The 27,467-nt window shown below is 33.9% G+C and overlaps 1 protein-coding gene across 2 annotated transcripts; it reads right to left on the bottom strand.

Moving 5' to 3' along the window:
• On the bottom strand, positions 1-25,404 carry LOC147071676 (uncharacterized). 2 transcript variants are annotated; one of them, XM_085946271.1, is made up of 23 exons: positions 25,153-25,404; positions 21,404-21,574; positions 20,437-20,544; positions 19,134-19,371; positions 18,649-18,811; positions 18,432-18,555; positions 17,155-17,371; positions 15,064-15,175; positions 14,854-14,947; positions 13,518-13,635; positions 12,986-13,122; positions 12,793-12,892; positions 10,718-10,806; positions 9,138-9,234; positions 8,403-8,998; positions 7,184-7,656; positions 6,956-7,082; positions 6,499-6,720; positions 5,486-5,754; positions 4,376-4,493; positions 4,120-4,263; positions 2,126-2,299; positions 1-2,028 (listed from the first exon to the last, which is right to left on the bottom strand). In XM_085946271.1, the coding sequence occupies exons 1-23, from the start codon at positions 25,303-25,305 to the stop codon at positions 1,714-1,716; spliced, it is 4,359 nt and encodes a 1,452-aa protein (XP_085802397.1). In that variant the 5' UTR covers positions 25,306-25,404; the 3' UTR covers positions 1-1,713. The 2 variants fall into 2 exon arrangements, with proteins under 2 accessions (XP_085802397.1, XP_085802398.1); XM_085946272.1 differs by having other exon boundaries at positions 8,403-8,995.
• Between the last annotated feature and the right edge of the window lie 2,063 nt (positions 25,405-27,467).

The following is a 27,467-nucleotide window of genomic DNA, read 5'->3' as shown; positions in this document are numbered from 1 at the left end:
AACATTTCAGTTTTAACAAATCAATCTTTATTGCCCACACTAAAAATATAAGTATGTACGCCCTGAAAGTAATGTTTAATACTTTTTTGTTTATGCCAATAAAATAGATGACCAATATTTCGAAAATATAAATGGTATTCCACTATTATGACAATTGTTTCTCCGTTTATTGTAATATGATTTTTACGATCATATTCATTAGTAACGATTATTATCCGCTACTATACAAGTCAGTTACAATTTAATACAAAGGAAAATAAGAAACATACACTATAATTGGTAGGTAGAATACGGCTAGAATTATAATACACTTCAATGTAGTCATGTACCTACGTATATATATGTAAATGCATACATAAACATTAGAGCACATTATGTATTTGTATATATGTATCAAGAAATTTGCTGAGGTTTTTGTCAATGGTTTTAAGCCAATTCAGCTGTTCAGCGATTCAATTAATATACACAAGACTAGTAAAGTTGATTATAATTTTAACAAAGTCTACCTCAGCTTGACTTACCAAGAAATACAAAAATAACGACATGCAGTATAACAGATATATTAACTAAAAATGGTGCACTTGATTAACACTTCTTAAATTTTGAGCTTAAACCGAGTACAAAATATATTTTAACGTCAAATTTATATTTCATGATATTCACAATCAACAAGAGTTCGATTAGAATTTATTAATAGCAAAATGGAAAATTATTTTTATTGTTTCAAATGAGATTAATAATTAATTATTATTCATTTCAAACGTAGAAAGAATATTGCATGCATTACACCTACATATGTATTTGATTTTAAAACATTCTTAATTGCAAAAGCAAAAACAATTTGAATGACTTTGATGAAAATGAACACAATTTTGTTTAGGAAATGATCTACATCTGAGAAGTAACACCTGAAACAGCACTAAAAAGCACATAGTCAAAAACAATATGTATTTTTAACTTCTCAAGTTGAGTGATTCATTTGAGTGTCATCTTAGCAAAATACTATATCAACACAACGTAGGTACAGATCTTTTATACAATATATTTTTATGTTATTTCGGATATATTTTTTACAGGTATATGTTAAATAGCCAGCACATTTGATCAGCTATAGAAATAATACACATAATGAACTCGATCTCGTGGCTCACACATAGTAATTAATATGCATCGAAATGATATCACTTTGAAATGTCAGAGAATAGTGAAAAAAGCTCATTTGAAACCTAAAAAAACCAAAATCTATTACAATCTACTCATATCTAGGTAGGTTGACTTCAAGTTGTGCTGGGCTATTTAACGACTACGGTAGAGTTACATCGATTGTAGGTACATACTTAAAAAATATCATAATAATAAATTGTAGGATCGAAAATAAATCTCTAAAATAGCATTTAATGGTTGAAAATGACCTTAAATTGTCATTGGGAATGAGAAAAGTCATTTAGTAGGTTTATAAAAAATATTATACAATTTAAAATCCAAAGTAAAAAGTATTTTCCTTATAGTACAGCAGCATTAACAATAATTACATACATGCCTAGAATTTAAATATTTACAGTGAAAAATTACAATAAAAAAGGTTTCAATATACATTCACAATCTTCCAATCGATTATCAAGCTTCAATCGTCTCACTTTAAAGATTTACCATTTAGGTATACAAATGACATAATCGCAGTCGTGTTTATAAATAAATCCACTAATTCATTAATTATGTACTTATATCGTTCTCATCCGGGTCCAGCACATCGTCCTGGCATCGCGAGGGTTTGGCAGGTTCCCGGTCGGGTAGAGTAGCTTTGACAGCAGGTTCCGTTGCGGTGGCTTTGTTTTCTTCCAATGGAGCGCTCTCTTCCGCTGCAGTGTTTGCGATAGCATTTACTTGGGAAGTGTCAGGTTCGGTGCTTTTTGATGCGGTTGCTGTTTGGCTATCCGAAGTACTCGGAGAGTATAAGATGGACTTGAGGGATGAGAAATCTCCACTTGCCGGCAGTTTGACACCAGCTTTCAATACTACAGCTCCATCCTGACAGAATAAACAAAATATTATTTTAGGTACCCATCACAAATTTATTTGTTGTAAAGAAGGTATGATCAGAAGAAGCGGGATATTATTATCTCACCTTAATCTCCACGAGTCCTTTTTTGGCCATAGCGTCCACTTCGGCTTTGGTCATGAGGATCTTCTGAACCCGAACAATCTTGGGTCCGATTTTCATTTGAGTGAGTTGTGTACGGGGAGGCATCGGAAGCGGACGAACTCCCGGCGGAAGTGATCGGACCATTTCCGCGGAAACCTAATATAAACCAGATATGTATTATAATAATTATGGTGAATTGCAGCAGGACAATTTTTGAATGAAACACTACGAAACCCGTCACCGAACCGCTTTGATTGAAGCAGGTAGATTTTTTAGTTTTAAAGTAAATATTATGTGTTCATAGCTTCGAATGCATCGAGCCATGAACCGTAAGTGAAGCGTCTAATTACAAAAAGCGACAAGTCCACAATTCAATATTATCGGGAAACAACGTTTTTATGTTTCTAGCTTCAATTATTTGTTTTAACGTGAGATTTTTTTCCCCGTCGTATTCTATGTCGAAATTAGAACCAAATGGCAATTTGTTTCAGCCGATAAACTCTTAAATGTAATAAATATAGGCAAAATAAAATTGGACTTAGCGCTACTTGTACTTCACTTTTTAATTTATCCCGCATAAGGCACATATTTCCATGGCACTGTCATAAGTTTACCAGATGCTACAGCGTGGGAGACGCCCTTTTCAATATTTAAAGCTCTCGTGGTGCAGTTGGTAAGGCGCTCGCCTTCCACCCGAGAGTTCCTGTGTTCGATTCCCGGTCATGACAAAAACATTTATGTGTTTTTCTCAAAGCCTGGGTGTTTGTGACTGTTCAAAATTACTAACAACCACCTTGTACGAAAAAGCGAGGACATGGTTATTAATAATTCTAAAAAAAAAAAAAAACCTTCCCTTATTGGTTGACTTAAACACGCGCGAAATCAACCAAGCTTTAAATAATATGAAACACGGACTTGGCGCTTTTTGTAATAAATCGAGACTTGAAATATTTTTTTTCGTAGGGTTATGTCGCGTTTTGGAATTTATAGATCAATACATATTGTGTAAAATTATACAAAGAATACGTGCATATTTTTTTCTCGATTTTGACCAAATGTGGACTTATCGCTTTTTGGAATTAGACGCCTCAAGTGCGAGTGAGCAAGCATTCGGCACGCTTATACCTCCGGTCCATGCGTTAGAGCAGGGTTTCCCAAACTTTTTCTGCAATGGATCACTTCGCAAACCCGGAAATTTTAACGGAACACTTAGTTTATTTTGTAAGTTATTTATTAGCGCAGCTAACCGTTCTGCCGATTTTGGCAACTGTCAGTTAAAAACAATATCTTTTTCATGCGAACGGTGTGAGAAAAGATGGTTCTCCGTCTGTACCTTGATCACGAAGCGTGCCCTCAGGCTAGGATCTTTGGTGGGCACCCTACTTATCGCTAAGGTTAAAGGCAATGTGACGATCTACAGTTGCATATCCCAAATAATCAAAAACAACAAGCCCCCAGGCTAGAGACCTGTCAGCCCCCCCTTGTGGGAGCCATGACCTATCTAGATACTTGACGTCATAAACATCAGTGGAGATTGATCATCACTCGTCTTTCAAGTAGATCCTTTAAATATGTTAGTTTTACTTATTAGTAGAAGTATTAGTAGAAGATCTTTAAATGTGTTGCAGTGTATAAAACCTTTCCAAATGGTCGCAGAACACCTATTCATGTTCGGCGGAACACTGGTGTTCCGCGGAACATAGTTTGGGAAACCCTGCCTTAGAGTAAGATAGAATTTTGACCGTCAACAATATAATGTCAAGACAGAACTCGTAGATTTCATAGAAATAAATAACCTTTTATCCATTTGGATAATGACTGCATATTTAATAATTAAGTACCGTCAGTCGACAGTATATATTTTTAAATATTTCGGTGATACATGAAAATACCAAGATTATTATGCAATGATACATTTTATTTCCCTGAACGATTTTCGACTGATAATGAGGGCATTTGAAAGATTTGTCTGTCACCTTTTTGAGGGTCTGCCCGAGAGGAGACATGTGCACAGTTTGCCCCGACGCGGAAACGGATTGAACGACTCCCTCAATTTTCTGAATTCTCATTGTTTGGCTGCTCGATAGAGGGTCCACTTTAACAGGAGACTTTTCGACTATCTGCAATAGAATAATGGTTATAAAACGATTTCAAATATATTATAAACTTTCGAATTACAAAATTAATACACTGACTGAATGCATTTCCATTTATAAAATGAATGTAGGCGACCTGTTTAGGTTTAATGTCCAGTGGAGTGACGGGACTGGCGGCAGCAGCTAACTTTGCAGATTTGTTAATCGGTGGTCTTCCCCTCGGCCGCTTCACCACTGGAGATGCACAATCGACGCTGTTAACAAAAACAAAAAAAATTGAATCTTTTTTGATTTGACTTCCACATCATTACGATAAATAATAAACCAATAACAGTTTTACTGTACTACTATTTCCCACGTGGAAAACCAATCGACACAATTGAAAACCGAGAACCATGCAGTCTATTATTACATATTATGCCTCAAGAGTTTCAACCTAGTATTTTACTTCAAGCTGACTGCATTCCGTAAATAGGGTGAAAACAGATTAAAAACAATAAGTGGTTCATGTATCACTGTTTTTCTCCCTAATGTGACTTTTGTGACTTATTTCTCTTAGCCAAAATAGCTACATCAAATTAAAAACATGAGGTATAACATCAATAAAATTTTTGGATATTTTCCTATGATATTATATTTATGTAGTAATTCCAAAATTTCCATCCGATGTTGGTTTGGTACAACGTTGGTGATTAAATTCTCTTTTCCTCTGCTTTTTTTTTATGAAAATTATTAAAATTATTCAATTTGATTAATGAATTGATGAATTTGATTATTTAAAATTCAATTTGAAAATCTTCAATAATAAATAGAAATGATTGTGCCTTCTTGTGTTTGCCATCCGACTGCAGATACGGATTGCAACATTTAGAATGAATGAGGCGGCTCTCGTGGTGCAGTGGGTAAGGCGCTGGCCTTCCACCTGAGAGTTATGGGTTCGATTCCCGGTCATAACAAAAACATTAATTTATGTGTTTTTCTCAAAGCCTGGGTGTTTGTGATTGTTCAAAATTACTTGTACCCTAATCCTTGTACGAAAAAGCAAAGACATGGTTATTAATAATTCTAAAAAAAAAAAAACATTTCGAATGATGTAGATTTTCTTTAATCACCTTATCCATTTAAAATTATTCATTATTGAAATAATTCAACATACGGGGTGCAATTTCAAGTCAACCATTTATGCTGACTCCTGGTCTAGATTATTTTCCCTAAATATTAGAGAAAGTGTGTATACACTACATACAAGTCTGGCGGTAAGACTCCTTTTTCTCTGGCGATGGCTTCCATGAGGGCTCTCTCTTCCAAACTTTTCTTGGAAGGTCTTCCTTTCGGGCGAGGAGTCTTAATAGGTGAATCAACAGCCGGGGCCAGTTCCGTTGGCTTGGGCGTGACGGGAGTAACATCGGAAGTGTTAGCCATGCCCACAACAGTGATGGGAACTTTCCGAGGGCGGCCGCGACCTCGCTTTCCTGTCGGCAGCGGGGTTGATGTTGATAACGGCAGCGGTGTCGGCTAAGTAATGAGCAAAACAAAAACAAAAATCTTAATTTAAGAATAATTTTAATGACAAAAGATGTACAGTGAAACCCCAATTCTACGGTTTTCAAGGGACCCTAAAAAAACGATAAATGTGGGATATATAAAAAAATAAATAAAAAAATCGTTTTTCTTGCGGATTTTTTTGACTTGATTTGATTTTTTTGACGCGACTGAAAGATCTGTATGTATCATTAACAATTATACGAAAGCGAAATGAAAAATATTCAACAAAAACGGTCAATCGGGATAATATTTGTGACGGGACCATAATATTTAGATGATAGATCGAGGAAAACGATAAATCGGGGAACGGTTAATGCAGGATTATTTAACATTGTTCTTATGGGTGTTTGGCGGGACATTCAAAAATGAACGATCTGTGCGGGAAAATGATTTACACAACAACATATGACAATATTGATTTTTTTGTTTGGTGTCCACAATTTCACTCAGTGTGGCCACCGTAACTAATGGAACGCTGGTGTTTATAGTCACAAATAAGTTATAATGCTTCTTCATCATCCATTAGCGATGATGAGGATGTATGTTAACTTTTTGTGGTTTTAAAAGATCAAATTATTCTCCCCTTTAATAGAACATGGTACACTGTAGTATGAAGCGGTGCCATGTTCCATATCTTCAACAAGTTCAACAGAAGTACTATGAATTTTTATTGAACTAAAATAGTGGACTTTTAATGTTAATAATAATTATTACTTTGACTGATGGCAGGCGAGCACTGACTGCAAAGTCGTCCTCGGGGTCCTCTTCTGACGACTGTCTGTAATCGTCATCCGAGTCTTCGTCGGAATCGTCGTCCTCCCGCGTGAGTCGTGAGCGGATCATCGCTGCATAATCCTTGATTTTCGAAGCACGGCATGAACGGCGCCGCGTAGGGCCCGCGTCGTCATCACTCATCAACGACTTGCTTTCAGACTCCTGTTGCAAATATTTACAATCCAATTAATACAAACACAACACACACGTTGTTTTTGAAAATTTCTGCAATTACTTAATCGAATTTATAATAAACGTGAAACTGCTTTACAGGAGACTAAAACTGTCCTTGAAATTTGGGTTTTATTGAACTTTTAATACATTCAACAATAAATGAAAAATAAAGTAACAGGCGAAGTAATGCTATGAACAAAAATAAATATGATCAGTTTCATACGCCGGCTTCACTCTTGATATTTGCAAGGGCCGGAGAGAAGGCACGGGTGGGAGGGCCTTCCGATTTATCTTCGCTTGAGCTGGCTTTCGGGTAGACGGGTGTGTGACTTTTATTCTTCTCAGCATCTCTGAAATTTTCGTGGCAGATTAAATAAACAAATAAAAATGCTTAGTCCATATTGAGTCGATACGATGTTTATAACTGTATGTGAATTAATAATGAACAAACCTCTGCATGAATCCTTTCTTGACGCTTATAGATCCATCATTCTTCTTCACAACATGTGGACTTTTGAAAACTTCACTGCTTTTTTTAGACGGATTATCATCTCCGCTGCTTTCGCTAATCTTCTTTCTCTCTTTTTCAGTATCCCCTCCGCCGCTGCTTTTCCTGGAATCTTTACTACTGTCTCTATTTTTTTCATCTCTGACGGAGTCACGCTTGGCAGGGCGAATCTTGGAATGGCGATCGTCTCGGCTACCGCTCGACTCGCGTTTCGATGAGGATTTGGAATCACGATCTTCGTGAGCGTCAGTGCGCTTGGGAGCGGTGATCCGGAAATCTCTGTCATCACTTCGATGGTTGCCATGTTTGGAGTCTCGGTTGTCGTGGTCGCGTTTAGAAGGGCTGAGTGGCTTGCGCGATAGGAAACGTTGACTCCCGCTCATGTAGCGGTCCGATGAATTTGAAGATTTCGCCACCTTAAATTAAGTCACCAAAACATCTGTCATAACGCATTGAAGTTTGTTTTTTTTTTTTTTCGAACATGTCCGATCCTAATAGGATCATATGGGCCTCCACAGAGTAGAGGTTTGTATTAACAGATTTTGTTTTTTACGAGAAATGGATGTCAGCCACTTGCTCAACCTGTTAGGTCCATACCCTGACAATATGTCGTCGGTGTTTTGTAAAAAGGGCGAATCAACCATTTTGGCGAAATCGAGATTTTAATGAAAATACAATATGTACCCCACTAGCTTTGTTGTGTAAAAACGGCGAATTTTTATCTCCACAGGAGAGTACTTAAAAACGATAATCGACTAAAATTAAATTAATTAAAATTACGAAATAAAAAGCAAATGTGACATATTAGGCCTTTTAAAATATTATATAATAATACCTATTATAATGACAGTATTCTTTCTAAGCTTTATTATAAACTTGTTAGATATTTATAATCATCTACAGGTAAAAAAGAAATAAATGTCAAAAGTTAAAAATCCTCCTCCTGTAAAGTAGCATTTTGGTTAATTCGCCCTATTTACAAAACACCGACGATGTGTACTTGACCCAGGATTCGAACCTGAGACCCACGGCGTGATAGTCCAACGCTTAAGCCGCGCGGCTTCCGTGAGTGTCAGTGGGTGAAGTTTGTTAGGAGAACACAAAAACCTTAATTAATGATATTAATTAGAAACATATATAAAAAAAAATATAATATAGGTACCTTTTGCAATTCCAATAGATCCTTTTCCAACAATTTGAGTGACTTTTCGTTGGTTCTGGAGACGGGGGCGGAGGTTTTCTCTTCGCTACTCACATCATAAGAGTTCCTGATAATCTTTTTGATAGCGTCTTTACTGCTGGATGAAGCGGAACTGTCTTTCAACACGTCTCTCGGAGGCGACAGTATTTCAATTTTCTTAATAATCGGTGACCCTTTTGAATGCTGATTTGAAACGATAACATGTGACTTTGGCACGATTTTGTGAACTTGAGAAGTGAAGACTTTTTTCTCTGAATTTTCCAACTTGGGAGACGGTGTCGCGGCAGCTTCCTGTAAAGGCTGGATGGGGATGGGTTTGAATGATTTGTTTTCAACTTTTTGCACTCCGGATGAAATTCTTTGCTTCTCTTTGAGTTCTTCCGCGAGTTTCCTTTGTGCTTTTACTTCTTGAGCTTTTTGAAGTATAGACGACTTGGGAGGACTGACCGTGCTGGGAGTTAACGCATTCTTTTGAACGATTTCAATGGGTTTCTTAGTAAAGGCTTGGGTGGGTGCTACCGTTTTAAGTTCAATGTATGTCGGTTTAGAATCGTCTTCTGAAGAAAAAAACAATTGAATTTTAGTACTTATTCTAAATAATTTTTTCATTTAAACAGTTCAATTATAATAGTACATTAATTCAACACATTCAAATACAGGTTAATCATTAAATTTACATATTTCTGAGAATATTACCAGAGTGATTTTGCGGGCTATCGACCGGTTGGGGGACATTCATCTGGAACGACAGTTCGTCTGATGCAGTCTTGCTATTGTCTTGAACCACAGCAACCTTCGATAAAAAGATACACATGACAATATGAATATACACTGAACTCCCTTTTTATACGATTTTTTTACACGATTTCGAAATAACACGGTGCAAAGCTATCAACTCTGAATGCATGTTGGAGACCAATTTGGCTAGAATGTGTTAAAACATAGTGAATAATTTTTGTTACCTTTCATAAAGTATTTTAGTGTATACTTTTTTACATGTTTTTTTTAAACATAGTATCGCGTGGAACGTATCTACCGTGTACTCGAGTTTATTCTAGGGCGAAGACGAGAGACGCTGCAAATTGACACAGACTGCGGGTGCCACAACACATGTCTTGCTCGATTACAAATGGGTGCGATTCGAATCAGGCAAGATGTGTGATCATGTGTTTTAGCCCTTAGTGCAGTGGTTTCCAAACTTTATGTTACTACGCCTCCCTTATAAAAAAAATCTGATCTTGGCGCCTCCCCCCCTTTTTATTTCATTAATAATAATAGACATATTTTTAAATAGTTAAAAATGTACAAATACAAAAATGGAAAAAAAATATAAAAATAAACAAGGTTATGGTAATTTAAATTAATTTGTTTTTCATGCGATGAAATGTGCTTGTTAGTACAAAGTGCTCTTTTTCTACTAAACGGGATCGATATTTGAATTTCATTGCAGGTAATGCAGAAAATCCCGTTTCGCATAAATATGATGTTACGAATGTTAGTAGTACTTTACTTACAATTTGCATTGCTTTTTTTGACAAAGTATTACATTATTGTTCAATTAGATTCAACCAAAATTGAACTAGGGATTTTGTTTCAATGAATTATCGCATGATAATTCTACCAATTTTTCCCTTTCAATCCAAATTCATCATCGTGCATTGACAAATGGATTCTATCATGGGCCCCAAATCCTGAAGCGGGCCCCCAGGCCAGGATCTTTGGCAGGCCCACCTACCTATCGCTGAGGTTAAGGGCAGTGTGGTGCTCTAAAGTAGTGTTTCCTAAATTATGCACGGGAGTTATCATTTAATTATATTAATCATCATGTAGATAACACATCAAATTGCAACGCACAACCACATATTTAAACTATTTAATAGCCCTGAAATAAAGGAGCACTTTTTTTACTATTATAAAATTATATTATAAAATAAGTCTCCATATCTTCAGACAGGTTTGCAAACAACCTTTTATAGGATTTTTTTATGTAGTTTATAACTAGCGACCGTTTTATAAACTGTGCATTTGCAAACTGCAAACCTGTGGCTACATTAATTGTGTTAAGCTTTTCACGCCTCCCTTTGCAACACACCGAACCTCCCTGTTTGGAAATCGCTGCCTTAGTGAATGAGAATGAGAGATATGTTACATATTACTGAACTGGCATTTATATGGTACATGTCACATCACATTATATAACTACATAAAATATTTTTAATTCTTAACGGGTTTTCGAGAATTTGTATTTTGAAATTTAAAATTTATATATTAATTACATCTGTTTCCTGCTCTTCATCATCCTGGTCTTCAGCTTCCTCCTCTTCTTCAACATCCAATTCTATGTCCTCTTTTGTCTCTTGCTGATCTGCAATTTCATTGACACAATCACAATAATAAATTATGATGCTCGATAGGTACAGATACCTACTACATACATGGAACAATAATTGACGCTATTGGAAACGAATAAAAGTAATTTCAAATATTTTAAATAGTTATTCATTTTTATGTAAGGAGGAAAGATAACTTTGACTAGATGAAAATTTGATATAAAAATAAGATTGAATCGCAAAGCCCGTAATCATGAAATAAATGATTATCTATTTAATATCCATTTCACAAATAGATCAAATAATTATATGTATGTAGGTTAATAAGCTTGATAATTACTGTAGAAATTGTTCAACATATTTACCGTAGATAGTAAACATAATATTAAGGGGGGACATGCTCGTCGAAGGTCAAAATTGAGTTTTTATTGTATTTTCAAACCATGATCCTGGACACTCCTTAAACGTTGTAGATAATCTATTTATATAATTTTGAAGCCTTATTATCCTTTATAGTTATTTTAAACATTTGATGACTGCATAAAGTATTTTTGTTACATAAAATAGTATTCTTTTAAACCTCTCGCTCTAATGTTTTAGAATATAGTCATATTTCGGTACATAACTGTGCAGTGGTGTTAAGATTTTTTACATTTATTAATTTTTAATCGCATTTATAAAACCATTAGTATAATTTATTACGAGATAATTTTTGTAAAATATTCACGATATAAAATTATATTGATAATCTCTATGATCCCAAATTTGACAAGAATTAGGCATTTTATTATTCAAAAAATCGGCAAGATTAACACATTTGAAGATGATTCTAAAGATACTTATTATAAGCTATGTCTTTGACCATTCAAGTGTGATAAACATCTTATGAATAATAATTGCTTCATAATAATTATTGACCTAAGAATAAGGTAGTGTTTTTTTGAAATACGCCATTTCTTTTGTCATTCCCCGGTGGTTAAGCTAAAACATACGGCCGTAGCCATAAATTAACAAACTATAATTGAAGTAGGGAGTAAAATGATATTGACGCGCGTGTTTGAACATGTACCATTTAAAAAAAATAAGGTTAGGTACATGTTCAAACACGCGCGTTAACATAATTTTACTCCCTACTTCAATTATAGTTTGTCAATTTATGGCTACGGCCGTATGTTGTAGCTTAACCACTGGGGAATGACAAAAGAAATGGCGTATTTCAAAAAAACACTACCTTATTCTTAGGTCAATAATTATTATAAAGCAATCATTATTCATAAGATGTTTATCACACTTGAATGGTCAAAGACATAGCTTATAATAAGTATCATCTTGCCGATTTTTTGAACAATAAAATGCCTAAATCTTGTCAAATTTGGGATCACAGAGATTATCAATATAATTTTTTATCGTGATTATTTTACAAAAATTATCTCATAATAAATTATACTAATGGTTTTATAAATGCATTTAAAAATTAATAAATGTAAAAAATCTTAACACCACTGCACAGTTATGTACCGAAATATGACTATATTCTGAAACATTAGAGCGAGAGGTTTAAAAGAATACTATTTTATGTAATAAAAATACTTTATGCATTCATCAAATGTTTAAAATATTTATAAAGGATAATAAGGCTTCAAAATTATATAAATAGATTATCTACAACGTTTAAGGAGTGTCCAGGATCATGGTTTGAAAATACAATAAAAACTCAATTTCGACCTACGACGAGCACATGGGCCGTTAATACAAATTAGGAGAATTTTTTGTCGTTTTCTGAAAAACGGAAAAGTGAGACATTCTTGCCTTTGCTTCTAATAGCTTTGATTGATATTACAAGTTAAAGAATCATGAATGAAGTGATTAATGTAATTGGAGCATTCAGCCAAAGACCGTCAGCCCTGTTAATTCAAAATCAACGAGATTGAAATTAGAAAAAAAAATCGAATTACAAAATACCATTTTCCTCATAAATGAAGAATCGCACTCTCAATACACAGCATTGTCATAATACTCACTCCCATCATATATCGAATCAACTTCTCCCTCTTCTTCCTCTTCTTCTAATTCTTCACCTTCGTAAGATTGATTCATCTGAAGAAGTTCCGATTGGTCAACCTAATCCAAACAAATCCACAATAAAATATCGTTTAATTATTATATAAATAAGACAGGTGAATAGTTTGTCAGTACGAAGGCGAGCAAACTGACCAATCTCCCCTCGAGGTAAGTGATCTCCGTGAAGTGGTCTCCGGGCATGGCATCTTTGTGTTCAGCGTCAATGTGCAAATCCAAATTCTCCTCTGTAGTGAACACCAGTTCGCACCACTCGCAAATGTATTGCTCACCTACAATAACACAAAACAACATAAGCATTTAAAGCGGTGGTTATCAATTGACAGTTAAAAAAGGAAAACCCTGTAATCCATGTAATGTGTTCATAGTATTGGCAAGATTTGTAGCAGTAGATATAAAAAATATTCTTTTAGAATAAAATTGTCTCTTCACCTCCACACAATTGAAGCGTTAATTTACTTATTATTTGTAAAACAATCACAAAATATTCATAATATTAAAATGACATTCTTTCTAACTAGAAAAAGAAATGTCAAATCAAATAAAGCTTGCGTGAGGCCATCAGGTGACTTCCGATTCGTAAGGTACCTTTACTTTAAAAGAGTTCCCTTATGCTTTCATGCAGGAAACAAATATGTGCATCAATAATAAAATTAAATTTACTGACCGTCAATATGTGACTTGATGTGCATGGTGACGCTGTCCACATCCTCAAACTTCTCTTTACACAGGGGGCAAGTCAAATCTTGCGTCGCGTGGACAGCCGAGTGGAATATGAGATCATCCTGAAAACAACAGCAAATGAGATACAAATTAAAATATAGAATTAATAATTTTATGCATTATAGCAGTGGTTTCTAAACTTTATGTTATTACGCCTCCCTTTTAAAAAAATCTAATCTTGGCGCCTAAAAAAAACCAAGGTTTTACTACTTATATTATATTCATTTTTAAATTAATTTGTTTTTCGTACGATGAATGTGATTGTTTATTAGCACAATAAATTTCAATAGTAGTCAATCCAAATTCATCATCGTTCATTGAAAAATGGATTTTATCATGTGCCCCACATCCTGAAGCGGACCCCCAGGCAAGGATCTTTCAACCACATATTTAAAATATTATTAGCCTTGAAACAAAGCAGCGCCACAAACTTTTTTTTAGTATTAATAAAATAATGTGAAAAGTGCATTAGCAAACTAACCAAGAACTCAGTAAATAGATTTTTGTTTGCTTCAATATACTGGCGTAGAAATCATTTAAAAATGGTGACATGGTGAACTTATTTTTTTTGTAATTTTGATTTCCAAGGCTCCAATTTTTTATGAATGCCTTCACTTTGTCTTTTTAAATCAGTGAATGCATTAGTGGGCTTTCCATTGATTTGACTCAATTTTTTTTTAATTTCAACCAAATAGACTAGTTTAACAACAAAATATATCGTTCCTAATTATGATTTGAGCCTTTTATTTCATTTTTTCACGAGATAGCCAGGGCGCTTCACACTAGTATAGAAGTGAGGTATTATAAATTTAGTCTCCATATTTTCAAACAGGTTTTCAAACAACCTTTTATAGGGCTGTTTTTTGTGTAGTTTGTAACTAGCGGCCGTTTTATAAACTATGCATTTGTAAACTGCAAACCCGTGGCTACATTAATTGTGTTAAACTCTTCGCGCCTCCCTTTGCAACACTCCGCGCCTCCGAGTTTGGAAATCGCTGCATTATAGTAATGTGCACCCACAATGTCATGTCGGTTTATAATGTCGCGGGTTTGAATCCTGTGTCTGGCAAATTTACATATTGTTTTTCAATGTGTATTTGGTATTCGAGTGTGGACCTAAAAAGGTGAGCAAATTGGCTAAAATCCATTTCTCGTAAAAATAAAAAAACTGGTAACACAACCTCCACTTTTGTGTAATGCTCTTAGGATCGAACACGGTGATGTAATTGTAATGAGAATTTTTAAAAAATAGTCAAAATGGCATTTAATTTTTATTTTACCTGTTTATCAAACAGTTCGTCACACTGTATGCATTTGTATGAGTCCACTGTTTTTTCATTACCAGACTTTGGTATGTGTTTGGTCCGAAGATGCCTAAAACATTTAAGATAATCAATAATTCATGGTCATTGTATAGTAAATTGTGAACCGTTAAGTCAGTCAGAACTTTGTAAATAAAGTATGAACTATGTATGCAGTAAGAAGTGTACCTCATGTAGTGATGAGACATGAGGAAGGACTTAGGGCAGAACTTGCAGGGGTAGGGCCTCTGGCCGGCGTGGCACTGCAGATGGCGAGCCAACCGAGTGGATGAACTGAAAGCTGCAAATATAACAATCATTCAATAAAATACATAGGTCCATTATTACCTAGGGACGGCAACTTATATGAAAGTATGGTGAGGCAGGCTGGTAATCAAGTTATGGTAGCACTTCAACGTGCGTCACATTGACGCTCAGTTTGCATTGGTAAATCAACGTGGAAGGTTCACCTGAGCTATGTAATATTCAGTAAAAATGGTTGTGTGTAGTGTGTTAAATTGTAAAAACGACAGCAATGAAAAGAATAAACGCTTAGGAACCGTGACGTATCACAAATGAATATATTTAATTAATTTTATACATGTTAAAATAATAATCTAAAATAATCTCAGCCGCATAACGCGTGCTTAAATTCGTTCCGAATTACTCTGTTTACATACAACACACAGCAGTCGTGTTTGTATTGCTCAGGACCGCATTTAAGTGAATGCATTGTAATAATCAATATTATAATTGAATATAAGAAACACATTTTGATTGTATGGTATATTTGAGCATTGCTATATTATCATTGTATGCGTTGATACTTTGATATTATTCACTGTTAATTCTTCGTGGAGTACAGTACACAAGATTTTTTAAGATTGTGAATAATGTGATATATATTTATTTATTTATTTTGCTTACAATATTAATTGATTATGAGACGTGTTTGTGTTCAGATATTTATAATCCATATACCTACCCATAGATATGTACGTACTATATATTATATAAGTTAGGAAAGGAAAGTTGTTTATATATTATATATATTGTAAGTATATATATTATATTGTAGTATAACTTAATTATACCCGAACTAATTATAAATATGTAAGTTAAACATAATTACGGCTGAATTAATTACAGTGATGGGATATTTGCAAGAATTTAATAATGTGTTTTCTATATCTTTATGTAAACTTTATTTTTGATTAATATAATAATATGACATATATATTATTACCTTTTATAATTTTATTTACTTTAATTACTTTATTACTAGTAGTACTTTTGAAAGACTTATCGAGTAAGTACCTAAATAACCTACCTATCTTTTCATAAATTCCCAACTTTCAAATATAATTATACTAAAATGTGTTGTTATTTTAAACCTTCATCATTATACATTATTATATTATATGAGTACGTAGTAACTACGTAAGGTACTACGGTCAAAGGGCCAACGTAAATCCTCAGTGATGCCCTGCATGTTTTTATCGCGTCGCTTTTTCTCGTAAGTTATCGGCTGTCGTCGACATGCTTCATTTGGTTGCATGAGTAACCCGCTTCGTTGCCTATCTCTATATTTAGAACATCTATGATTATTACTTTCAGTTACATACATCAATGGTTAATATGAGGGAAGCTAATCTAATGCACGGGTTCCCAGACTATGGTTTTCAAGATGTTCTTTAGGATGTCAACCAGCTAAATAATAAAATGAAAAATATTGTCTATACTGCAATACATACTGTGGACCTTTGTCAGACAGAAATTTCATATTTACATGTACGTACATATTTATTGTCTATAAAATTTACGGATTTGTATTTATGTATACTGATAAATAATCGACACTCGATTAACCCAAACTGTCATATCATTTTTAAACAAAAACAGTCAGCTACTGATGGAGAAAACAAACATTAGACTTCTAGTCAAGTGGAACCAAATGCAATGTTTGCTAATACACAGATGCATGCCCATTTAAGGAACGTATAATGTCCGAGAGGTAAAGAAAGACTAGTAAAGAGAATAAAAATGTAAAAATGTTGATTCATGTGAAAAAAACAGTAACCTGAAAGAAAATGTGATGACTGTGAACTCACATGTAAACATAGTTAAAGTGAGAGAAAACGTGATTCACTATTAAAAATGACTTTTTATATAATTGTGCCGTGTAATCTCAGATTAATTGTGTATTATAAAAAGGGAACGCGACTTGATAAAGGTTCGAAACCCGTAATAATTGAGAACATGGCATAGAAAACTCCTCACAAAGAGGGCAATAGTCACAGCGGAAGGGCTGCTCGCGGCTGTGGTTGAGGGCGTGGCGGTCCAGGCCCTGTTTGAAGGCAAACGTCTTGGTACAGTGGTCACATTTGAAAGGTTTCGTCGTCAGATGTTTCCTCTCGATGTGCGAGTGCAAATCGTCGGCGGTGATGAACGACTGACTGCACTCCCCGCACTGCTGCCTCTCGATGTTCGCATGAACCTGCACAAACCAAACAAATAATATCAATATGTATTTGGCTTTCCATCTCAATTTTCAATTTTTAAGGCAATTTTATTGGCTTTTCTGATTTCAGACAAAGATGAGATCGCATCAATTCTCTGAGCCTAATGCCTAAGGTAGATATTTGTATTTTGATAGATTGTTTGCTTAAGAATGAATTGTTGTTTAATTTAATAAAACGCAATTTTTTTGTAGTACTAATTCCACTTTTAATCAATAAATTAGGACCGGTTTCATCTGCCTCAGAGGGACATTTTCAACTGAATATATTTTTTTAAAAACAATATTTATCAAACAAAATCCAAAGCGACAGAAATAATATAACAATAGGTACATAAATTATCTGTCGAATAATACCTTCCCAATAACAAATTAATTTAAAATGAATGAGGTTGGACATTAATATGTCATACTACATTAGGGGCACTAAACAAATTATTTTAAAATATTAACAAAACACAAAATATAAAACAATCAACACGTCTTACAATAACATTAATATCGACAAATATTTATGATTAGTCAAAATTTACAATAAAAAACATAAAAAATAAACAATATTATCAATTGAAGTATTGTACGGCAACTTCATCTTGGCTACGTGGCAAAACTGTGAACTACAATCCCCTCCAGGGTACTTATCGAACAATAATTAGACTTCTAAATTAATTACTTACTGAGAATAGAATTGATATAAATTAAAAACCTAATTTCGCAGGATTTGTTTTCTCAAAAAATGACAACACAGAACTATTCTATACGCGACAAGGGCGACTTTCTGTTGTCGCCTAAATAATGTTGTGGTACAGTAAGATCGAATACAAAAACAAATAACCAAAAAATGAGTCAAAATTAAATAAAGACAGTTAAAAATGTCCCTCTGAGGCAGACGAAACCGGTCCTAATTTATTGATTAAAAGTGGAATAGGTACTACAAAAAATTGCGTTTTATTAAATTAAACAACAATATAATGCAGTTCCACCATGAATTGACAGTTAACAAAATAAAAAGAAATTTAAGAATGAATTATAATTTTACCTTTTCATGCCGCCTGAGAAGAGTGAGTCTAGCGAAGGTCTTCTTGCAAACGATACACTTGAAAGGTTTCACCCCCGTGTGAATCACCATGTGCTTCTGCAGGTCAAACTTCGAAAAGAACGATCTGCAATGATAAGCAATGCAATGATGTTGCAGCAGGTGTGCCAACAAAATATCACACAGAGAGTATTGATTGTGAGACTTTCAAATGAATTACCTTTCGCAGAGTTGACAATGGTGGGTCCTCTCTCTGGTGTGCTGCTCTTGGTGGATATCTAAGAGCTGTTTGAGAGGGAACGATCGCAAGCAATGGGGGCATGGAAACACGTCTGTTTCTACAGTTTCCGGTTGGTTGTTCAACATCTCCTCTTCATCCTCCACTAGTAAAAAAATATTTACATATCAAATAGTCATGTTCTTAGAATGATACATAGTAAAGAAAAAACGAAAGGTAGTTATTTATATCTAAAATATTTTTACACTGAGGGGAGTCAGTCTATGTACTGATTTTTTTGGTAAACTATAATATTTAATTGTGTATCTTGTAATATCATCATCAATTGATGTCTAGTATCTCTAACACTCCACCTAAATAGTAAGTCTAGTCTACCCTGACAAGACTTTTATTTGGATTTGTGTTTTTTAATGTTAAGGATATAGAGTAAAGTTAATATATTTGTCAGTAAATAAATAAAGCTTTACAATCTTCATCCTGTTCATCGTCACCATGCGCAGTGATGAGAAGCTCCTCCCCCCGCTGCGTGACTCTGATTTTAGTGGGCGGCTCCTCCGCCTCGTCGGTGGAAATATTTTTGCGGATGCGATGAGACGAGTTGGTCGGGGTGATGATCACATTGGTGGAAGTAGACGTGGACTCGGATGGTGGACGCTTTCGAGGTCTGCCGCGAGCTTTAACCACCTTCACCTCCACTTCCTCTTCCTACAACATAAATGTATTAGTTTTATTTTCTAACAACTCAAAAGAAACACAAGCAAAAAAGATAATCAGTTGTCAGAATCACGAGCCATAATGCAATTATCTAAATATAATATAAGCTATGAAAAATTAAATGGTAAAATTTAATCTTTAGAACCTATAAATTAAATATTGTTCAAATTAACACTTTAGGTGTCGCATTCGATAAGTATTGTGAACCCATCGAAAGCATTAACTGAATTAAATCTATTCTTCAGTTTCTTTGCTTTGTTTAGACCGTAATGTCTGTCAGTCCTCCTTAAAGCAGTCTTACTCCGTAAATTACTACACGGGTATATAATAGGAAATAATTGAGACAATACACGGTAAAACATAAATAATTAATTATAAAAGAACATGTTTTTCAAATTGAGCCGTGTGCATATGCATAATATATACAGTCGCACTCGGTTATTACGATCACGGATATAGCGAGATCTCGGATGTAACGAGGAAACATTCATTGACATTTTAGTTGATGATTTTCTCCATACATTTATTCACTTTTATAACGAGCTACTTATCGGTTATACCAAGCTACAATATCGTCAAAAAATTTCTTAAAACTGTTAATGTGTCGATCGTTTAAAAACATTTCAACCCTAAGCAATAAAATCCAACCGGACAGGATGCCGCCGGAATCGGATTACGTTTATGACACTAGTTAAGTGTCTAAGTACCTACTTAATTGGTGTTTTCGCCGACAATATTGAAAAAAAAGTATACACGTATATGGTTGAAATTGCATGTAAAAAATCCAAGGTTTGTGAAGTCACTAGGTACCACCAGCGTTCATTGCAATAAACAACTTTTTTTGTAGTTTATGAATGCCATGCTTGTTTCGGGGAATAATTCTAATTGTGTATTTTTGTTTGAATTGCGACTTTTTGTGTTATGTGACCGACCGCTCATTTAAAAATACCTATTCTCTGATATAACGAGTAACGCTTATAAAGAGCAAATACAGTTGGTCCCATCTTCCTCGTAATAACCAAGTTCGACTGTATTTAAAAATGAAAAAAGACTTACTTTAATTTCATGCTTCATTTGGGGTTCACCCTCTTCTTCGGAATATTCTTCTTCAGTGACCGTGATGGTCTGCTGTACCACAGGGGTTAATAGATTTTCCGGTACATGCTGAAAAATTATATATATATTATCTGGTGTCATATTCACGCACACTGAGGGCAAATTAAATAATATAATAATAATTCATTAATAATATTCAGAGACAAAATATAGATATTTCTTCGCGTTTACCATAGATTAAAATATTATAAAACAAATAGAGTGAGCTCATGCTTTGGGGCAAAAAATAACATGCTGAAGCTTCAGTTTTTTTCCATGCACCAGTGTTTCCTGCTGAAAACATTATTGAAAAATGGATATCCCCAATTCATAATATCTGTCAATCACTGCTTTGCTTACAGATGGACTCAGTTACATGACAAATTTAATGTCACATCATTCATAGAGAATATTATAACATATCCAATTAAATATTGTTTGTTCGATACTTCCACTCGAAACAATCTCTTGACTGAAATCACCGTGCATCGTGCTTGATGTTAACTAAATTTTTAAAGTTAGGAGGACATTGACAAAATGAAATTAGATTCATATTGGATTTGTTGCTATGAAAATAATATCATTTTATACACATATCGCGAGCCTAATACTACAAGGTTCTAAGTATTCGTCCTTGAGAAAACAAACTCAACAATGAAGTAGTATTCTAAGCTGCCACATTGTTACTTTTGTTTCATCAAGGACAAACACTTAGAACCTTGTAGTTCTCCACTCGCGATATGTCGAAGGAGTGCAATCCAAAGTAGGTACATAATTTGAATCGTGCTTCACGCATAATTGAAGCACCTTAATTATTCTTCTTCATATTGCTGCTTACATTTTATATCTTTTGTGCAGTAAAAATCTTTAGGCAGATAGTGGAAAAATATATTTAATGCAATAGTAAAACTGATAAAGCAGTCATTACTTTAATCATGTCCCTCGGCCAGGCGATGGGATCCCGGAGATCACCGTGAGTGAGGAAATGGCGTAGGCCCTCGTCTGCCTGCTTGCACATCTGCTTGAAGCGGTACGACTGGTCCATGAAGTGCCGGCACACACTGCATATCGTGCCCGGCATGCCGTCGGATGGGAACACCTACAAATTAAAATTAGCGATGAGACGAAGTTTTGTGTCGTGTAATCTGTTACATGTACTATCTGCATCGACAAATGCTGTCATATTCAAGTTGTGAGAAAGAGCCAGTACTATTTATTCATTTATAACTACTGTTACTGACACACCAGTTTTTGAGCCTAATATATAACACAACTGCATGCTCACCACTTGGAGGAAACAATAGCTGGCCATACACGGCAAGGTCGAGTAGCAGGTTGAACCTGCCGGTCAACACGTAATGGCGGCCATACAGATATCTTTGGTAGATATACCTGATACTCCCATAGCCGAGCAGTATTGACCTACAGTTTGTCCGCCAGGCTCAGACTACTGGCGACCCCCCACTCCGCGGAGATCGCAAACATATTTTATTTATTGTGACGAAGGTAAAACAAAGTAATAAGTTTTTTTTCGACCATTTCCAATCCTAATAAGGTTATATGGGGCTCCACAGAGTGGAGGTTTGTATTTAACAGATTTTGTTTTTACGAGAAATGGATGTCAGCCGTTTGCTCAACCTACTGGGTCCAAACTCTGACTCATACACAAATTAAAAACAATATGTGTACTTACCAGACCCAGGACTCGAACCCAGGACCCAAAACGCTATAGGCCAACGCTTAAGGTGATGTCTTTACCTACCAGAGGCATCTAGCGGAAAAATATGAAGCTTGCAATTTGAGTCATTTTTTTGATAATTTACAATTCCAACTGTATTAATTATTAATAAATATGTATCTAAAAACAATAAAAAGAAAAATAGTCAAAGATAAACTTACAATTGTAAAAAAATGTAATAAAATGTGAATTTATCGCAGGACCCCATCTTATTATTACATAAATATTTTATGGTCATATTTATTATTAAAATTTAGTTTTTCTAAGCTTCGCTTAAGAGATTTTTGACTAATTCATGGTTTTAATATTTTTTATATCTATTTTATAAAAATCGATGTTTTTTAAAATACATATATTTTTTTACTAAAAATAAATATTCACAAAATTCGAGTGTAAGATATTATATAAGTACCTACTAAAAATGCATAATTGGTTTCGAATGGTTTTTTTGGTTTTGGAGTGATAGGTAGATAATCGGTGCTGATAATTTGAATGTGCCTAAAATGAGTAAATGACATTAAGTAGTACTTACTTAAATTGTTTTTTTCAATACATATTAATTTGACAATTGTAACTTTTGTTTCAGTTTCGCAGGAATATGTGTCCGAAAATTGACCAAATAAAACCTAACCACAAGATTAGATCCCCTCTAGCCACGCGGGCCTTCCGTGCACCTGGCACGTGAGGTCTGTGCGGAGTGTGGTGGGGTCAAAACCCAATGGCCAGACGTTCTCGGGGCCAGACAGCGTAACCCAATTTATTTACATAGGTAAGCATAAATTATGCAAAGGTACTCACTCGCAAAATATTTATTTTTATCTTTATAATTGAATAGTTGAAGATGGGGGGGGGAACTTTTAGGATTTCACACATGGGTAACAAAGTCCCTTTGAGCAGACATGTCTTCATCAAAGAATTTTAAAAGTATTCAGGTCTGATTGTGTCAATAATGAAGAGGTGTTAGATAAACAAAGAAGACAAGAGAAGTAATAGCTACCATTAAGCGCGGAAAAGCAGAAATAATGGAATAATTCATTGCCATGTAAGTAACGGCTTAAGGGTTGGCCTATAACGTTGTGGGTCCCAGGTTCGAATCCTGGGTCTGGCAAGTACAAGTTTTTTTTCAATTTGCGTATGAGTCAGAGTATGGACCTAATATTTTGAGCAAGTGGCTGGCATCCATTTTTTGTAAAAACAACATGTGTTAATACAAACTTCCACTCTGTGGAGGCCTATATCGTCGGTGTTTTGTAAAAAGGGCGAACTAACCAAAATGCTATTTTACAGGAGAAGGATTTTTAACTTTTGACATTTATTTGTTAACTACCTGTGGATGATTATAAATGGCTAACAAGTTTATAATAAAGCTTAGAAAGAATACTGTCCTTATAATAGGCTTTATAATATAATATTTTAAAAGGCCTAATATGTCACATTCGCTTTTTATTCATAATACTAAATGGATATTCGCCCTTACGATTATCCTTTTTAAGTGCTTTCCTGTGGAGATACAAATTCGCCGTTTTTACACAACAAAGCTAGTGAGGTACATATTGTTTTTTCATTAAAATCTCAATTTCGCCAAAATGGTTGATTCGCCCTTTTTACAAAACAACAACGATATGATGCAATGAAATATTGGAGGCAGCAGAGACAGGACGTAAAAAGGTTTTTATGGGTATATAACCTGAGAAATCATTAGGGACTAAGAAGTTATTGCAGATGACACATCATGATAGGGTGACATAAATTATGTCAAATTTTAATATTTTTACATTGAATAATCATGACATGACAAACTGAATAATCTTTTTACCGATCAATGAATAGGTAATCAAATCAGTACGGCAGATGAGTTATTTTTAATGAAGCACAACCATTCAAAATTTAATCGGTTAAGTATAGCCGCAGATGATTGCATGACCATTTATCATTTTTTCTTGGCGGAAACAGTTTATCCCATGTAGAAAATTATTATATTAAATACCTTTTTCTATCGGCGGAGGTGCTTTTCGATCCAATAATAATAGTTAATTTAAAGTTTGATATTTTCATACATTTTGATGCATCATTATCACACTAAGATTAGGTTAGGTTAGGTTGGATTAGGTTGGGTTTGGTCTAAAAAGAAAGTTATAAAAGGTCATGTGGTCATCTGTTTCACTATTACCATTTTAATATCCCCCTCTGATTTGAAAATAATTTTTAAAACATGTATGTGGCTGCAATGAAAACAGCCGAAGGTCGGATGTGGACACCATATTATCTACATTTGGGAGCCGCTGTTTTAAATAAACAGGAAAGAATAATAATATAATAATATTTTGAAATGAAATACAGATTAAAATTTAAACAATATGTTTGCAAACATGATGGTCAATGTATAACATCGAAATTAATATGAAAAACATATAAGTAGGTAGGTAGTTAATTATGAAATCGACTTATGGGAAGGTAGGTATATCAGTATTTACAGTGGATGAGCAAAGGTTGAAAAACAAAATATATTATATTTTTGTTGATGACACTTTCGCCAAAATGTCCGCCATATGAGAGAAGACATTGTGATTTATGTTAACCTATATTACTGTATTGCTACATCATTCGCGGCAAACAAATAAGATAAGTGAAATTAATAAATTAGGTAAACATGGAGACAATATTGAGGGTTCTTTTCCAATTTATAGCGACATCTTCCAACAATTTCATAAACGTATAAAAATACACTCATTCGTGAATAAGAGATTTGATAATTTTGTCTCAAACCCTAAAACATTCGTACAATAATCCCCATTTTAGCCTATTCTAGATACGAACCGCATAAAAAATGACATATCGAGAAGGAAACATAAATATTAAAGAAAATTTGGAGATATTTTTAATGAAACAAACGGACACGCATAAAGCCGGGCGGAATATTGAAATATAAATGATTTTACCTCGATAGCGACACACGCCATTATTTGAAGAGGCAACGGCACAGAGTTCTTGGCACGAACGGAACGATCGTAAATACTTGTCAAAGGTTCTTCCACTTTTAAACAAAAACGACACACGCGTTTAGAGCGCAGTATTTCTCTTCGTTTCTCCATTTTCACCGAAGATTATTTAATTGTCTACTTCCATAAAAAAACTCCACACAAAACCGCGTCAACAAAACGAAACGAGCTAACGGAAACGATTTTGACAATAATAGAGGACGGCTTGGTTAGACAGCGCCAGCGCCTCGGTGGCCAAATATAGAACTATTTATCATGGCACCTATTTTGAAACATTTCATTTACGTTTGTGAATCAATAATCCAACATACAGTCAAATACATTAAATTCTGTTGAAAAAAATTTAAATTTTGCATATTATATGCAACTTTAACGATTAATCTGCATAAATTACAGAGACAATAAAACTATTAAAATAATTCGATAGTCATCAATGTTCCCATCAGATGGCAGGTCAAACAACCAAAGCAGTACACATCGGCAATAAAAATGTATAGTATGTAACTTCGCCATATTATAATTATTATTAGTAAATATAATTAAATGATAAACAGAAACGTTTCTTTGTAAAATATGTATTACGGAAGGTAGTAAAATGAAGAAAAAAACACTTATTTTTGCAAAAAGACCTAGGTTTTTTATACCTATTGAAGTACTTAAGTACCTACCTACCTACTTATCCGTGGATGTTTATTATTTTTATTGAGGAATTCAACACATTTAATATATATTTTAATGCAATATTGAACGATACAAATTTATTATTTTAATGTATCATAAAAATATCGTAGCTCGTATTTTCTCAACTAACGAATTAACTCGTCCGTAAATATAATATTATTACATCAATTTTTACTATCCTCTTTATATTTTATCATAATGTTGATATGGATTGACATCTTGGGAATCCAAAATTAGACAAAAATAAGTACAATTTTATACATTTTTTTAGTGCCGACCGCTTATGAATATAAAAAAAACATAAGTATATATTAAAATTACCTAACCTATCACTCTCTTGATTGATGATTTTTAGTGTATACGTATAATAAATTCGAATGATATTGATATTATGCATATTATTATTTCCGATCCCATAATAATATCGCAAAAGTTACTTGTTTTTTGTCAGAAATCACATGAAAAATTATCCCGATTTTCCAATATTCGTAAAATCTCTGAATTTCGGGATCAAGAAACTATTACGATCCCGAAAATGTAAAAAAAAAAAAAAAGAAAAAAAAATCCCGAAAATGTAAACACTAACGGGTACGTACATAATATTATTATCTACGGATAACATTTACTTTAGTATGCACGCTACTATAATAATTATTATTTTCTCATTATATGGGCTGATTAGTAAAAATCATGCTTTGTAAAAACAGAAACTAAATTTTGTTTAATTAAACGATACACCTACATATCCAGAATACACGAAAAAAATTATATGTGAAAGTTGATTCTCGTTTATTGATATTTTAATTCAGATATTTCGAGAAGCTCATTACTTGAGAAATGTTTATGAGAGATTACGACCAGACTCGGGTTCTGAAAAGACCTTTTTAGAAACAAAGCTAAAATAAGTGTCACAAGAAAATAAAAATAAAAACCTCGCATAAGACCTTCAATAAATTTCTCGATTTTCGAATACTTCTCTAAAATCTCAAGATATAAAAAAATCAATCTCGATATCTTAAGAAATCAGATGTTCTATTCTCAAATCTCGAGAATCGTTAAAAAAAGTCAAGAAATCACAACCTTTAATTAAACCTTAGTAGGTAGATATCGGATTGGGAATAGCTAATAATATTGTAAATTTATGATATGTGGTGTGTTAAAATAAATTAAATAATATGTTATTTGAAATATTATTATTACATAACTACAAAAAAATGTATTCCTACTATACTGCTTTTCATAACCTAATTAATTCATACCGGTTTGTAGCCAGTGGCGGCCTCTTTCATTATGCTCTCAAATACGTTCATAAAATGACTCTTAAAATTCGCATCTAGCATATAGTTTTAATGTAATTTAATGCTTTTATAATACATATAGCTCGTTTTTACGATAAAAAGTTTTAACGGAAATTGAAAAATTACAAGGTTTCTGTCGATGTAAAAAAAAAAATACACTCGACCTTGAAAATAAGCTTTTGATTTTTCCTGAAAAGATATTTTTGGGTTACACCCAATATTTTTTACTGTAGGCTGGATTAAAAGGGTTCATAACTTTTCTCATGAGATATTTTC

Source organism: Rhyacophila brunnea, unplaced genomic scaffold, assembly GCF_057557595.1.
Source record: "Rhyacophila brunnea isolate RB1 unplaced genomic scaffold, BYU_Rbru_1.0 scaffold_2, whole genome shotgun sequence".
Lineage (NCBI taxonomy): Eukaryota > Metazoa > Arthropoda > Insecta > Trichoptera > Rhyacophilidae > Rhyacophila > Rhyacophila brunnea.
The sequence above is the reverse complement of the archived record's forward strand: the minus strand, read 5'-3'. Positions and strand labels throughout refer to the sequence as shown.

What these genes read in the sequence shown, in the direction of transcription:
- LOC147071676 (XM_085946271.1), bottom strand. Translation starts at nt 25,305, where the DNA reads ATGGAGAAACGAAGAGAAATACTGCGCTCTAAACGCGTGTGTCGTTTT. An exon ending in CTTACCTCGAGGGGAGATTG is followed by an intron (nt 12,893 to 12,985) that starts GTCAGTTTGCTC and finishes TGTTTGGATTAG; the next exon opens with GTTGACCAATCGGAACTTCT. An exon ending in TCGGGCAGACCCTCAAAAAG is followed by an intron (nt 2,300 to 4,119) that starts GTGACAGACAAA and finishes GGTTTATATTAG; the next exon opens with GTTTCCGCGGAAATGGTCCG.